Genomic DNA, 16,476 nt, shown 5'->3' with positions numbered 1-16,476 from the left:
TATTTCTTACCAAACTAGTGTACAGCTAAGGTAACTCTTTGAACAAATTCTTGTGCAGACATAGTGAAACTTCAGGACCATGCACAGCAGATCATCATCTGGCAGAAAAGGCTGACTTAAAAAAATCATGAGACCCTCCACTAGAAATTCACAATTCATTGTGTAAAGAGTGCAGGTGCACAGATTAGGGGTGTATATTTGCAAGAAAGGCCAGGTGCCCAAGTATTTTGTGAGGTTCCTTACTCCCAGTCAAAACATGTATGACCTGCTGCTTCAGTCAATGTCAGGTAATCTCTAGCCTACCCCAGCAATCAGAGACAAAGAGGATTTAAAAATAATCTTAGAATCCATCCACAACTACCAGCAAAGTATTTGCACATGGCACCCTCAAACAATAAACACAAAGGAGTTATCTGGAAGAATGCTTTTCTCATTCAAGTGCCTCCCAACACTGTCAACCAGTCAACACATCCTTGAATTTCAAACTATAGGTCTTGGCAAATTAGTTCTAAAAACATACAGAAAGTTGCTCCCTAGGAACATGAGCTAACCAACCGTGATTATGGAGAGTACTAACTGCCTTGTCTGCTGTAATGGAAGATGCAATCACACATGAGCTGAACAAAACCATAGTCCCAGTGATACTGCTAGAACAACCACCATTGGTTCCTGTGTTATAAATGCAGGGCGACGGACTTGCTAGAAAGACCAACCACCAAAGCATCTTATGAGGGCTCGAGCTCCCTACCACCCTTAGGAAGAAAGTAACAGAGTGTATTTGTGAAGTTGATCTTTTAGAATTGCCAACAAGAAAACCAAGAAAACACAAAGCAAAAAAAATCCCAGTTTAAAAATTACTTGTTTTTTCATCACAAAAGGGAAATTACTGACTTAAAAATTACTGACTTTAAAGAGTGATTAACTTCTCTTACAGTAATAACCCAACTAGCACGGTATTTTCAAGAATCTAAATTTAAAAAAAAATCAGTAACAAAATTAATAAATATAACAAATAACTTCACTGCTTAGAAGCCAGCTGGATGGTAACTTTCAACAGGATTGAAAAAATTGACATTTGTATTTTCAAGTGAATTACTCTTTGGTCAGTTTTTCCACATTACAACCTATCTGGACAACAAGGTCCTAAGAAAGAAAATACAGTCATACCATGTAACAAGAAGCCTGAGATAAATACTTTAGTCCCTCTTACCAGACTAATAATGCCGATGAGGAAAGGAAAAAAGCAATATATAAAACACACCAAGTAACTCCACTAACTTTAAAACCTTAACAGCTCCAGCTAAAACACCCTTAAGCTGTCTGATGTTTACATAAGAACTGGAGTGCTAACCAAATAAAAAATATATTATGTTCAGACAATTCAAGTTTGAATACATTCCTTTGACTGTGTGCCAGTTGTAAGAAATACAAACTTTGAAATACATACTCCCTTAACGAATGTTGATTCTTGGTGTATTTTCTAGACACTGTATTTAACAAAGGGGATACCTTTTTCTTCATCCTAAACTAAGTATGTCTCCTTGGCTTCACATCCACCCTTCAGGCTTTCCCTGTAACTTATTCCTTTTTTGGTTATGATGCTCCAAGAGGACCCAGGGAAGACAAAGTTGGACTAAAAACCCCACAAAATGCTATACAACTCTGGAATCATTGACTAAGGCAAGTCCCAGGAGAAACAGAAAAAACAGACTATAATCATGTGAGAAATATCACAGTGCTTCCAGTCACCATTTTACTCAGCATATATCTACCATACAGTAAGTATTGTGCTGTGTCCATATAAAAACAATCCTTCAGTTACATGGATTCCAAACCCTGTGACAGCCTCTTAATGGAGATGGATGAAGACTAAAATTAAGCCTAGGAACAGAATCTGGGAGCTGGAACTAAAGCAGCAGTGCAAGGACAAAGTACATTTTACCAAGGTTTGGGGGGGTGGCTTGGGAGTTTTGGAGATTTGGGACTTTTACCCCCTGGAATTTCTAAAACTGAGCTGGTTCAAAGAAAACACAGAGCAAATAGTCCAGACCTCAAGTGAGAATAAAATCCTGTATTGAGGTCTTTTTTAGCTTCAAGGTAAGAAGAGCCCAGCTATATGAAGAGCCAGACTGAAAGCAAGGACTAAGCAAAGCTTTGTCCCAATCTACTGACATTTTGCAGACTGCTTCTAAATGATGTCTCCTTGTTAGATAGCTGGATTGAGACCAGACTTAGGACTGTACAGTACTGGGATCAAACTTCTTTTGAAATTTGAAATCTCAATAGCTGCAAAACTAGCAGAATAAATATTACTTCTCTCACAAGACTTCAAAGGCAGTTTTTTATTTCCACCTGTTCTGTTAGAGTTGACCTTTTATAAACCTCTTGCTTGTAGGATAAATAGCTTTATCACTGCCTAGCCTGCTGACATTTGAGCACTCACAACAGCATGTTCCTGATAAAACTTTCAGCCAGCACAAAATACCCTGCAGAGATTAGATGCAGAATATTAACATATGCCCAAAGTAAGTATTCAGACATCCTGACTGCACATGTTCACATGACTTCATAAATGGTCATTTTATGGATTAAACACGTGTTTTACCAACAGTGGTAACCTGACTGGTCACAGACAACCCACACTGATTTTGCTGCTTCATTTTATCGGTCCTTAAGTGCTTCAATAGGTATCTCTTTAAATGTTAAGCACAGAAGTTGAAGCACATTAGCAAAATCAAACACTTCAAAAGAAAGTTACATTAAGAGAGTAACAGAGATCATCGTAGAAGAATAAATCCCCTCCCTTAAAAAGTCAATGAATAGATTAATACTTTGTCTTCTTGAAAATACTGGGTTTTCTCCTTTAACAGCATACAGCCAGTAGATGCAGAAACAATGGGGGTGGGGGGGACAGAGGTGCCAAAACACACTCAGCAAGAAAGCAGTGAATGTCCTCCTACTGTGACAACCCATTAAAAACGGAAGGACCAGCCTGTACTTGCAGAAGTTTTGAGCTCCCAAAGCCATGTAACACCGAAACCACTCAGGTAACAAATCAAATCCAACTACCTCTTTTTAACTGCTTCTGTGCAGGGCTAGAGAGGGCACATTCAGCATGTCCTTTTAACAGGCTGTATAAGCTCATTACAAAGTTAGCAGGTTTACTGGGGTTTTAACATCTTACTCTATTGTAGTGGTACTCCACTTTTACCAAGACTTTCTGTAAGACATTGACAAGTGTAAACAAAAAAATAGTGTACACAGACAACACCGTTTTCAAACAAACTCTACCAACAAACCTTAATTCCATTATTGTTAATATAATGACAAAGTTCTAGCTGAACTAAACACTAGCTTTACGTTTTTTCTTCACAATCCTAAAATTATTTATCCATGATTAAAAGTTAAAATTGGAAATCTAGCGTATTTGTAGCTTAATAATGAAACTAATTTTTTCTTCACCCATCATTTCCACAGCTCATACTTTCAATTTTTAAAGCAAAAGTATTTCCTGCAGATTCAAAGTTATCTTTACATTTTGCAGTGTTACAATAGAGTAATCCAAAACTGATTTAGTGACTTCTGCAGTGAAAATGAAATTAATTGTGAGCTAAATGGAATTTCAATACAATCCACATATAATAAAGCTACAAGGCAATTAAGTTTCTGAAGAAGACATTAATCTAGCCTGTCACCCATAAAAACCCAGCATTCAAGGCTATATATGCAGACAGCATCAAAAAGAAAAAAAGGAAAAAAGCACACACGTCCTCAACAATTCACCAACCCTGTGAAACTGAAAATGTTTGTAACTGTAACATCAGACTCTGAAACTTTTCAAAGCAAACAGAATTAAACAAAGGAAAGCAATTACTGCTTTTTTTCAGTTAACAGTTTTTTGTTAATAGCAACACAATCCAGCTACAGCTGCAAAACTAAAGTTCTGCTCTAAACAATGTTTAAGGCTGCCTTCTGCTCTCAGCAATGCTCATCCAGCTGATCTCAAGCATTAAGAATCCAGCCTTAATTGCGGAGTGCTTTGCAACTGAGTTGGGGTGGTACTTTTTGGTTGCTTGGTTGGTTGGTTAGTTCGTTTTTGTGAAATTACTTCTTGTTGCAGAAGTATCATAAGAATGCCAAACATTTGCAAGATGTTAAAATAATAAAGTAACAAATATTAACCCCAAAAGAATCAAAAGCCATTTCAGTACAAGACAACAAGTTAAAACTCTGTTATTTTCTTGGTACTTTTCTCTAGCTAGATGCTGCAAAATTTCAATATGCACATGTCAATGCAAGGTTCAGAGACACTGATTTAGCATTTCATATCCCATAGCTCAGTGTCTTCTGGATTATAAGCAACAATAGCTCATCCTTAATTATGTTTTATTGCTTTAATATCATCCTATTTAGAGTCTGAAATTTAATCAGTATCTCAGGTGAGAGCCTAAAAATTAATCAGTATCCCAAGGCATGCTCCTCCTCTCCATCTGTGCCTGTACTTCCCTTCTACTATTTAAAGAGATTTATTACAGTTTGATGCACGACAAAGGATTTCCACAGCTGAAATAACATGTTATTTCATTAGGAATGCAAACATCTCTTTTCCCCATGCAATATGAACTAAATAAATATACACAAAATGTCTGCCTTTGCTGCAAATATAAAGATCTTCTTTTCCTTAACAGCTCTGGAGCTGGAAAAAAATAAACCTTATAAACAAACTGCTGCATGTGCTAGGCAAAGAAATGACTGACCAAGCTTCTGGCCTGCAAATAGGAGGGATACTAATTTTCAAAGATAAAATTTATACTCAGTAGCACCTGCAAAGCAGCAATTTTCAGTCCCTTTGCATTGAAAATAAACTAGTGTTTAAAAAGAAGCTCATGCTAATAATAGGTTATAGATCACAGCCAAGTCTAGTCCTAATACACAAGGAAGGAGATGATTTTAAAATGCTAGCTTCTGTGTTTTCAGCTCTTTATACAGATGCCTGGGCATTTATTGCCATGTTTAACCTGCTGTGAAAGATATCGTGAGGTGCAAAATTCAGCCTCCAATCTCCACTGGGGCCGTAAGAAAGGCAAAAAAATTGCTGGCCATGAGGATGAGCAAAGAGAAGTCCAAAGAAGCAGGGCAAGAACAGGAAGACCAAGCAACTGGCCCATATGAAACAAAACAAAACAAAACAAAAAAGCCCTAGAAAGAAACAAACACAGAAACCAGACAAACAGTATGCAGAAAATGGCAAGATGAAATTTAGTATAAAAGCAGACATAACATTTTTGCCTTTCTTTTAACTGATTACATTAAAAAGGATGCAATAACCTAAACACTAGGGCTCTAAACAACAAACCCACATCTCCTATACTTTCAACAGGGACACTTGAGTCCATAAACCTGACAGAGTTGTCTATAATACTATGGTGGTACATACTATATAAAAACATCCAAATCCAACTGGACAAGTCTCCTCCTGCATAAGCCACAGCCATAAAACACAGTAGAAGCAAAACTGAGTAACTACAGAAAGCAAGAAAGGCATTCCATTTATACAACTCATCACCCAGGCTACCTAATGAAGTCAAGTCATGTAAAAAATAATTTCTTAAATATTCCTTCACTATTTTGTCACACATACAGAGATGTAAAGGAAGACGGTAATTTATAACATCATGTTCTCTGATAAAGGCCACACCAGTTCTGCCTTGAATGCACAAGTCCCTTCTGAAGCAAAGTATTAGCAACCTTCAACAATGACCCCACCATCTCCTGAAAGATTTTCAACCACCACCCAAACCCTGGGCTTTATTGCCATTTCATCATGAAATTCAATGTGTCTACTCAGACATATCCTGGCGTTTTCAACACTCTCGTTCAAGCAAGACTCTGAAACACCCACTTTGAAGAAAAGAGAATACAAATTTGGGACAAAATTTAGGGAATGTGGATTAGTCGATCAGAAATGAGTAGTTTGTGTCATGGTAACATCTCTCAACTGTCTGTATGAAACACTAAAACATTAATATTCCCCGAGTAAGGTCTTTAGATTATAAATACACAAGAGAGTTTACATTGCAGGAACACATGACAGTACAGAAAAGCAAGTGTGCTCTGAGGATCCAGTGCACATTTTACGTGAACATCACAAGCTTTCAGACATCAGAATAAATTCTGTGAAGACCATAAACAAACGGAAAGAGAAGCAGTCTTAGCACACTCGTTGGAAAGTACACATTTTCAAAGTGTGAAAAACAACTGTTCACTTTGAAAATTTAAAAGGTTTATTAAACCTTAACAAAAACATAATAAAAGGACTACATAAGGAAAAATTTGCAGGGCTGGTTTTGCATTTCAAAACCACAACTGTCAAAATAATCATTAGACCGAGTGGGGAAAAAAGAGTGTTCAGGGAGCTGTTTAGGTAAGAAATATCACAACCCTTGAACTTTATTTTGAAAGTGACTGCCAGTTGTTACAGATTATCAACAACTTTCTGGCTCCAAAGAGATGGCAGTGGGAATTCAATTAGCCTTTCTTTGGGGTCATATGCTCAGGTTACAGGTTAAATGGCAAACTAAAGAAATTCCCTCACTGTCCCAGTTCTCTAGAGGCACGTACTAATAGCAAGCAATAGCATAAGTTTCATTTTGAAATGCAAGTTTCCACGACCTCTGGTATATCCCGCCTTTTGAAATTCAGTATTTTTTAAATTATGGTGTGAGAGCTCAGAAATACCACTGCCACAAAACCAACTCCTGACCAAAACACACTGCCAGTGCTTCCAGACACATAAACATTCCACTATGGCTTATTTCCAAGTGTCTACTGCAAATGTACAAGCTCACCCTTCACCACAATCCATCAGCCTGCATGACATTCCTCTAACTCTCTGAGGACCAGCAGAGGAATTCAAACGAAACTGTGTAATAAGAATATTGATTAAACCGTACTGACGAAACAAAATCATAGGATCCGGAAGAACAGTATGAGTTTTCCCCTAGATTGCGCACGACCGGCTTTTTTTGTGTTTACTTGCAAAAACCACCTGCCCAGGGCACGAGGTGATAAAATCCAGGATCGGAGGCGTCACCTTTCAGCCCCGGCAGACGTGGAAGTGCTGCGGGCAGCGTTCGCCCGCTATCCCGGGGAGCTCTCGGTGCCGAGGCCCCGCTGGAGCCCCTGGCTCCGGTGCCGGCGGCAGCGGGGCGGGAGCCGCGGAGCTCCCACCACTGCTCCAACTCGCCCACAAGTTGAGCTCCGGAGAACGCGGGGCGAGAGGAACGACGGGACGGCTCCGTACCAGCAAAGAGCCGCCTCCCGCTGTCGCTACCTGCTGATGAAGCCATCCCCATCGCCGTCGCAGGTCTGGAAGAGGCGCCTCATCCTCTCCTCCTCACCCGTGCTGGAGGTGTCAGCGCTGCTGCTGCTGCCGGTGCTGTTCATCTCCGCTACGGCGGCTGCCGCCAGCATGCCCCCCGCTCCGGAGGAGGAGGAGGAGGCGGGGAAGGAGGAGGAGGCGAGGCTGCCTCGGGCGCCCGGGATTCCCAGTCCCGCCGCGCCTGCAAAGTGCGAGCGGCTGCACAAAGCCAGGGCGGGGGCCCTGCCGGCCCCGCATCCACCGCCCGCGGAGGGGCACCCGGGGCGGGATCCCGTGGGGGCTCGGCTTGGAGCTCCTGCCGGCGCGTGGCATTGTCCCGCGCCGGGGTCACGGTTGGACCCACCGGGAGCGAGCGAGCGAGCGGGCGGCGTCGCCAGCCCGGGTGCGGCTGCCTTCTCTGTTGGGGGCCGCCGAGTGCAGGGCGACCCGAACCCGCCCCGAGCGTCGCTTGTTCTCCTTGGGCTGGGCACGGCCGGCTCCTTGCTCCGCTGGTGCTGCTTTGGCCGGTCTGTGGAAGCCAAGGAAACCCAGCGTTTTCTGTAGCCCTTCGTTTTCACTCCAGGCTGTTTGATGGGGTACTGGTCAGGCAAAAGGATTCTGAAGTGCAGAGCACCAGCCTCTCTTGACTCATCCAGTTCGTTTCCACTGATCAAATTTTACCTGCAAAGTCAACAATTCGTTTTCGTGTCCCTGAACATGTTTGTGGCCTATACCCTTCCCTGTCTCTTGGTCTCTTTTTCATTTAAAGAAAAATAGTTTTCTTTGCAGTCATCATGTGGCCAGATGAAAAACCAAAATCGTGCCTGTATAGTGCAGCTGCTTCATTTCCTTTGGTATCTTTGCCACCCTACTCACTATCTAATTAAGTTTTGTTCAGTGCTTTTTTTTCTTATTCCTGTGAAAAGAAGTGATACAGCACCAGCACCAATCTGTTTTATCTCTAACAGGAAACAGGTATTCTGAAACAGTCTACAACAGCCTTTCAGTTTACATAACACATTATGTTTCTTACTCCGTCACGTCACATGATTAATTTGGGTGAACTAAGTTTTTTCCTAACCTATTTCTTTTGAAAAAAAAAAAGACCTTGTTATTAAGGACATACATTTCCCTCATAGCATCAGGTATTATTCCTTTCCTATTAATTAAGTCTTTGAAGATACCCAGTTCACACTACAAAACATTTTGATCTTCCTTGTTGCTGTCAGGGATTAATGAATGTATAAATCCAGCAAAGTTATCACACTTGTTGCACAGTGCCTTTAAAGTACATTAACTGATGGCAAGAGTTCTAATTGTTAATATTTATTGTACCTTGATTACATAAGTCATTACAAGGTAAAGAGTTCCTCTGGCATTTTATTAACTAAAACTGCTTGCAAGTGTAAGCATGCATACACTCACTCTCATATGGTCTCGGTCTATGCAGATTTCCAAATTACATTGCTCACATTAGTTCTTGCTGGATGACCAGGGTACTGGTAGTATGGAGGCAACACACTTCCATACTCTTTCAAGGCATTTAAACCAGAAAATATTGCAACTACCCTTTCAGATGTTCCATCTCCTGACCTACAGTGGTCTGACTCTAAGTCTTTTGGATCCAAAATACAGCAATGAGAATCTCCAAGAACACTCTCCATCCTGATGCTATCTGCTAAGCCTCACAGTTGGCCAGTTCTCAAAATTTTTAAACTAATCTCCCACTTCTCATCTAATCTAGATAACACTTTATCTTTTGTTCTCATCTTAGACGCATGCTTCACACACCAGCTTTCTTTGTGGATCGGAAATTCACCCATTCCTTATCTTCTCCCTGCTCATTGTGAACAATTTTTGGGTTGGTTGAACTGAATTTTTCCTGCTATCTCTTCCTTCTGGGGATCAGCTGTAGTTAACTTTTATTGCATTTGTACCAGTCCCAAGAAAACCTGGTGCAGTGGTTTCTGACCTTCCCTGATAACAAAGCAAAAAATGTGAATTTCAGATGGCAAAACCCCCACATTTAAAACACAAACTATGCTGTGCAACAGAAAGTACAATTCTGCCTGAAGCATCCCTGGTGTGAGAGGTATGTGGTGCCTAGAAAGTTGTGAAGAGAACAAGGAAGGAGGGAAAGGAGTGAGAGTTCTGTACTGCTGTGAGTAGCAAAATAGGTTTGATATTTCTCAAAAGAAATATTTAAAAAGTTTGTATGTTTTCTGCTTAAGACTGTGGGTTTTAACCGTTGGGTATTTGTCTTCTTATGTAAGTTAAATAAATCTTTCGTTTTTCAATATAATTTATATTGTACAATATAAATTTTCCACAATGCCCTGATTTCTAAATTCAAATAAGCATATACAAGACAGTCAATGCAAATGTTAATAACAATGCTGTAGCACTACTAGCTGCACTTAATCGCCAACATTTTTATACCCAAAATCAGACATCTCTGAAAGATGAGAAGGAGACACCTGATTTCCAGAGATGCTGGACTTTTCAGAGTTTTCACCAAATCAACAGGACACCTAAGTTCATGTGATCCCTGAAAGTCAAGTCTACCTCAAATCAGATGTTGAACAATAGAAAAAGAAAAGCACTGTAAACCTCTCCAAATTTACCTAAAAGTGGTTTTGCAGTAGAAAACAGCTTAAGTCACTGCATAAAAAGCTGCCAAATGACCAAAATCAACTGACAAAAAAAGATAAGAACTTCCTTCTAGATAACATTCAGCCATAGCATTTTCAATTAACCTCTTTCAAAACCCACTAACAAAACAGTAAGTTAATTTGCAAGCAGGAAGTTTTAATTTAGTAATATTCCTTTGAGAAAGGTAGCCAGGGTGTGCAATGCAGAACTTTCTCAGCACCCAGAGTCCAACTGTCCAGAATACCATCTCTTTCAATCTCCTAAATACTACATCCAGCCCTTTTCACACACTTGCTAAAAAGTTCCCTGTTGCTCCATGAGGTTCTCGGTTAATAGACATGTCAGGGTTATCCAAGTGACACTGTCACCCACAACACAGGTGGGTTCTCTTGGGGATATTGGCAGAGTGAGGATGGCACTAAACCATAGGTACAATTAAAACGTTTGTTTTCTTAACAGGATGTTATGATTGATATAGAAGAGAATTTATTATTAGAATGGCATAGGATTTCTACAAGTAGAGTTAACCTAGTACAATCTGTAACTAGCATGGTAGGGAATTTATAATACAATTTAACTTATAATTTTCTCATCACCTGAATCTCTGCAGCTCAGGTCAGATCACAATCCATGGTTTGTTGTATCAGTATTACAATCAAAATCTCGAGGGGCTGGGGAGCCAGAAGTTGCAGGGGCTGCCTGGGAAGGCACAACAGGACCTGTTAGCCAGGACCACCCAGCCATCACAGCCAGGTCAGCCCAGGGTATCAGACAATTCCCTGGAGCAACAAAGGGCAGGCTGGGACATGGGACCAGGGTGGAGCTGGCTTGGCCACCAGGCACTCACATAATGTGACTTTGCACATGTATACCAAGCTACTAAGATGTAAGTATGCTCAGATCTAAATCTGTGCCTAGCCTATATAAACCATGCCCAGGTAATATAAGTGCTAAATAGAAGTAATTTCCTATGTAAACCTACCTTTTTTTTTTTTTTTTTTAGGGAAATGAAATTAAAAACATAATTTATTTTCTATAATGTAACTTACAAAATGCATATTTTTGATGTTGCTGTAAGATAGATGGGAGAGTTAGCTATTCTAATTGCTGCCACTGCTTAGGTATTCAGACTGAAGATTTTTATGTACACTATGATCAAAAGCAATACCTAGTGGTGTCAAAGGAGAGATTATACCATGTTTCAGTCGGCTTCAGATAAAGACCATCTTTGTTTACTGACTTTCACTGTAAAAAGATTTTAAATAACAGACATATAATGTGAGTTCAAATTAATGTTATTTAAAACATCATTGTGTACAGCAAACTGCATCTGCTGCTAGTAGAGCAATGGTTTAGCTAAGAAATTGCTAAGTTAAAGTCTCATCAAAATCTTGTGTCTGAAGTTGCTGTATTACCTTCTTTGTTTAGATCCACTTCTCATCACAGACCTATGATTTCAAGATCCATCTAGAAACATAAGTCTTGTGCAGCCTTTACTGTGGAATTCTTAGCAAGCAGAGCTGTTTGAAAACTCTTACAACAGTATATTCAAATTTTTTTTTTTTTTTTTTTTTTTTTTTTTTTTTTTTTTTTTTTTTTTGGTGAGGCTGATTTTTCTGATTTTTCTCCTCCTGCTCTCAAGAGTGGTCTGCAAAACTGAGATATTTTATCTAGGATTAAAAATACTTTAGAGAGAACATTAATTTTTAGATAGAATATTAATGCCTCTTTTGAGAAGCCTCCTAATAATTTTTCACCTTTATAAATGCTCAACCACTTTGTAAAACTGTTCTGAAAAGTGTACTTTTTTGTGATGATGATGATTAATAGAAATGAGAACAGGTTTGCCCCTTTTTTCAAAAATATTCTAAACTACTCTCCTACACAGACAGGTTCCTATTCCTGGATCTTACATAAGGATCCACATTTTGGATACAGAAAGTTAGAAGTTCATTTTCTCATTTCTTGTATATACATGTAAACAAAGATATTGAATATTCCCACTATTTTTTTGTCAAAATAGGTTATTTGAAGCTATATCTCGGTTAACAAAATACTACTTTGGTCAAAAAAAGTGGGGGCACATGTAAAGATAAACGGTCTTTTTGTAAACTGTGACTAGGAAGTAACCTCAAAATCTTATTCTGCAAGCTGCTCATGACTGCAATAGTTAAATGTGTTCTGTGCTCCAGAAAATTTCTGCAACATAGGTTTTATTTTTGTCAAACTATTTCAGTGAAACAGCATTCTAATAGGAAATTACGTTCTGGATAAATTAATCTCTCCTGGGAGCACATGAGTTCCTGTTTCAGCAAATACACATGCAAATGAATCACAGGTATGAAATCCTACTGCCTTCAGTCTACTCCTAAGCTCACAAGACATGGGATCCCTGCAATTTTCATGCTGCCTTTATAACATGTTGTAGACACAGAAAGATCTGTTAGCACAGGATCATTTGACTCTCCCTCCTATCCTCTGTCATTTGCTCACCCTGGAAACTAGAGTTTCTCAATTTAGGAGTGAGGAGTAGAAAAAGCTGTGGGAAGAACTGGGGCATATCTGACCCTGTTGGGAATCATGCTCTTCCCAGTCTTCGTTCTGGATTCATTGCTGAACTCTATGGATGCCTTGAGGGCACTGAAGTTTTGCAGTTCAGTTCAGTTCAACAGTGATGTGGGAAATGGATTTGTAGAGACAAAGACCAAGTTCTGGACTGTGGCAAGTGAGGACCTGAGAGAGATTGTTTTACAGGGACAGAACTGATCAAAAGGCTTTTTCCTTGATGTCTCAAAAATAAATAAAACTGAAGTAAGGGAAGTGGAAAAGACAGATAAGTAAGAAATGATGCATCAGTAGATGATAGGAGAGGTTACAGAAATGGGGCAGGGGCAATCACCCGGATCAGCAGCCAAAGGTCTGGGGAACTGTCAGTGTATCGGTGTATCCAGCAGTGTACAGTAAAGCAAGAAATGCCCATTTTCACTGCAGTTAATTTATTAAACAAATATCTCTCAATATAACTTGACATCAGTCTTACTTCCCTAAATGTGTATAAATACATAATTTACTTCATGGGATCATTAATGATCACAGCAGCCAACAGCTGTCTGGTTACAAATTTACTATAATGCTTAAACCCCTACATACTGGAATTCCTTTTTTTTTTTTAGTAATCAAGGAACTGAAAAGAGAAGTAAATCTTGTGCTCTTTCATTAACTTGATCTTGAAGAATTGGCTCACTATTTCAACAGCTAATAAGTCTTATAACACTTAAAATCTTTAAAAAACTCCCAAACAAAAACCAGAAAGACTAATTATTTTGCAGTCAAACCTGACACAATCTAACACAGTACAGAATAGATAATACTGTTTCACCAACTTGCTTTGCAGTTCTTTTTCTCGTAGAACAGCATCTTTTGTGGAACATAAGAGTGTTTACAAGAGAGAAAATATTCTGCAAACTGAAAAGAAGTCAGAAAAAGTGCCTCTTGGGAGGGTAAAATAAGAATACCTAATTGTATTTAAACATGCAGATGTATTTTTGCATAAAACTGTGCTGCTTCTTAATTCTTCTTATAAAAAAAATACACGGGCATTTGGACATATGTTAATACAAGGAAATAATTCTTATTCCAGGGGCTATTTGTTTTGAGTAAACATTAGCCAGAAGGTATTTCTGAGGCCAATAATGAAAATGAAATTTTAAAATACTTACAGATTGTTATTTCTAATATGAAAATACACAGCTAGTAATTTTTGTTAAGAGAATACGTATAAAGAATAAAACCTCCATGTCTAAGAGCTTGGGTAAGCACAATTCTTTGCTTATTCATATGCTGAGTGCAGACTGCAACTCAGTATTTAGCAGGGCTGCAGCAGGCAGTGTATGCCTGACCACACTCTCCTATTTTTTTCACCTTTCTGATGTAAACAAAATGGCCAGGAGACCTTGCGCTCCTTTCTTGATAAGGCCTTTATTAAAAGATAGCCTAAGGGGCGGGGGGTACGGGGTTCACGACGCCGCCGCTACTCCCAGGTGAGTCGACGTCCCAGAGGAGGGGTAGACGATCCTGTCGATTACGGCAGAATCGGAGTCTTCACCCTTAGGGGATACGTCCAGAGACTCGCTTGTAGCTCGTTGGTCTAAGGGGGTGAGTCTGTTCAGGCTTCTCTCAAGTCATGGCGACCGGCTCCAGGGGTGCCGAAGGCCAGCTCCAATTCCCTGACATCTCCCTGTCCTGGAGATGTTGATTGTTGGGCTGTCCTTGCTTTTGTTCACGATCTTGGTCCAGTTCTAGTCCTCGGCTGGAGTCCGGCCATTAACATGCAGCACATGCTAAGCCTTCTGGGAACCAGGAAGTCACCTCAGGGAGCAGCGGCCGAACTACCCGACGCCACGAAGGGGATACAGAGGGCCCAATCCGTCAGGTACAAAGGGGTTTTAACAAAAAGGGGGGGCTAACCCCCAGACCGATACATATAGTGAAACTGGAGGGATATAACCGGAGTGGGGACCGAACACAAGGGCAGACACTCCAAGTAGGAGTTACACGAACAGGGGTGAAATTAGCGAACTGTGGAACAAGCAGACGAATGATTTTAAACTGTGAAATAAACAGAACAATGGTCAAACAGTTAAACGTACACCTCAACGGTCAAACCTCAAATTTATTCCTAACAGTCCCCCCTCTCTTATTTTGACCGGGTGTAGGCCCGCGTCAATTAGCAGTTTCCAGCTCCTGATAGTAAAATTTCCTCAATCTTTGGTATTTGTCGTACACTTCCTTGGCTGTCATTCTCTCTGTATTTTCGAGCCTCATTATTTTAGTCTTTCTTTTTCCTCTTTTTGAGGAAGTTCCTATGGAAGTGGGAATCATACTGCTTGATTGGATTGCAGATATAATTATTTTAATTAAGCAGGGTATAAGGCAGGGAAGGAATAATAATCCGGCTAACCCCGCTACTGCGATAAATGCTACTTTTTTCCACCAACTACTCTTCCATGAGCAAAAGTTATCCCACCAATCTGTATTAACAAGTGGAGTCCACTCTTGGGTTCAGACATAAGCAATTTTCCTAATTTCCTTGGATATGTTCTGGATGACTTCACTCCTATCATCTATCTCAAGGCAACACTCTGTAGTGTTGAACTTCCCACATATTCCTCCTTCATCTGCTAGTAAGTAGTCAACAGCTAATCTTATCTGGTATACAACAGTGCGAGTTTGGGAAAGTTGTTCACTAACATGATCTAACGCTAAGGCAGTCCTATTTGAAATGGTTTCGATTACAGCTTGGAGTCTAATTATACGATTTAACATGTATATAGGGGTCCGATACCCCCACGAGCCATCTTGCGCCCAGGTGGCAGGTCCATAAGTCCTAATAATATCCTCAGGAGTCCATGTTTTTCCTTTCCAATTTTGGGTTCCTCCCATTTCTATAAGACTCCTTTTTCTTTTTGAAGATGTTTTCAGGTTGTCATATAAAGGAACTCCCAATCCTGGACCTGCTTCTTTTGGTAGTAAGAAAAAAGATGGCTTAATAATTCCTATTGTGCAACTGCCTGCCCAGTCCCCAGGTAAATGCGTGTAAGCTGCTTTTCCGCAAATCCAAAACAGATCTCCGGGAGCCTTCCAGAACCCTTTCTCAGTTTCATGTGGGAACTCCCAAAACTTTGATATAGACCTTGTTCCCCAAAAGGGGTTAATTCCTTTATCCGCACATTCAAACAAGTTGTAACCTTCATTGTATATGCATCCTCTTTCTCTTTTAGTCATACTCCAATATCGGTTGGGTTCTTGGGGAACCCAGCGCATGAGGAATGGGGTTCCTTTAGTTATTAAATATCGCTTACAAGCCATTTTTCCCACTGGTGTGCGAAACTTGCTTCCTGTTCGTAAAATACACTCTTCTCCAATTACACTATTCTTTAATTCCCACCTCTCCATCCTCCTAGGTTCTGACTTTATTTGTCCTTCCTCTATCTGTTTGATTTCCAAGATTTCTCTTGGTTTGAGACTGATGCCTTCCCAAGGCCACACATCTGACATTTGCGTACTTCCACAAACCCAACATCTGGTGATATTTAATTCTTTGCTAATCTTTTCTACTAAATCAATAAATAAGTTCTTCCCACCTAGGTCTTCCCATCCTTTGTTACCAGTTTCCATATTTACTTTATTTTCCTTAATTATATCCACTCCTCTTTCAGTTAGAGCTTTTTTCTCAAAGCATAACCAGTGATCTTTCATGGGACAGTCCCCTAGGATTCTTTGCCTAAAAGAGGCTGTATTTTTAGTGATCCAGTAGACCTTTCCTCCCTCTTTACAAGTTTCCAATTGAGACTGATTGTAGCAGGAAGGACTCAGATTGGTATGCACTCTTACTAAAGACTCCAAGTTCTCCCCGTCATACAAGGGGTGGTAGCATTTGATACAGGAGTCCATTTCTCCTGTAC

General features: G+C 40.0%; 1 protein-coding gene across 3 annotated transcripts in view; it reads right to left on the bottom strand.

Moving 5' to 3' along the window:
* The window catches only part of MCC (MCC regulator of WNT signaling pathway), a 180,902-nt gene extending 173,310 nt beyond the window's left edge, over positions 1-7,592 (bottom strand). Inside the window, exon 1 of one of the 3 annotated variants that reach the window (XM_068176000.1) lies at positions 7,334-7,592. In XM_068176000.1, the coding sequence (XP_068032101.1) occupies positions 7,334-7,473 (140 nt within the window). In that variant the 5' untranslated portion in view covers positions 7,474-7,592. Of the gene's footprint in view, positions 1-7,303 lie in introns of all 3 variants that reach the window. The other 2 variants (XM_068176001.1, XM_068176002.1) reach the window with 2 other exon arrangements.
* Positions 7,593-16,476: the final 8,884 nt, after the last annotated feature.

Source organism: Anomalospiza imberbis, chromosome Z (genome assembly GCF_031753505.1).
Source record: "Anomalospiza imberbis isolate Cuckoo-Finch-1a 21T00152 chromosome Z, ASM3175350v1, whole genome shotgun sequence".
NCBI lineage: Eukaryota > Metazoa > Chordata > Aves > Passeriformes > Viduidae > Anomalospiza > Anomalospiza imberbis.
This window is presented reverse-complemented; position numbering and strand designations above follow the sequence as displayed.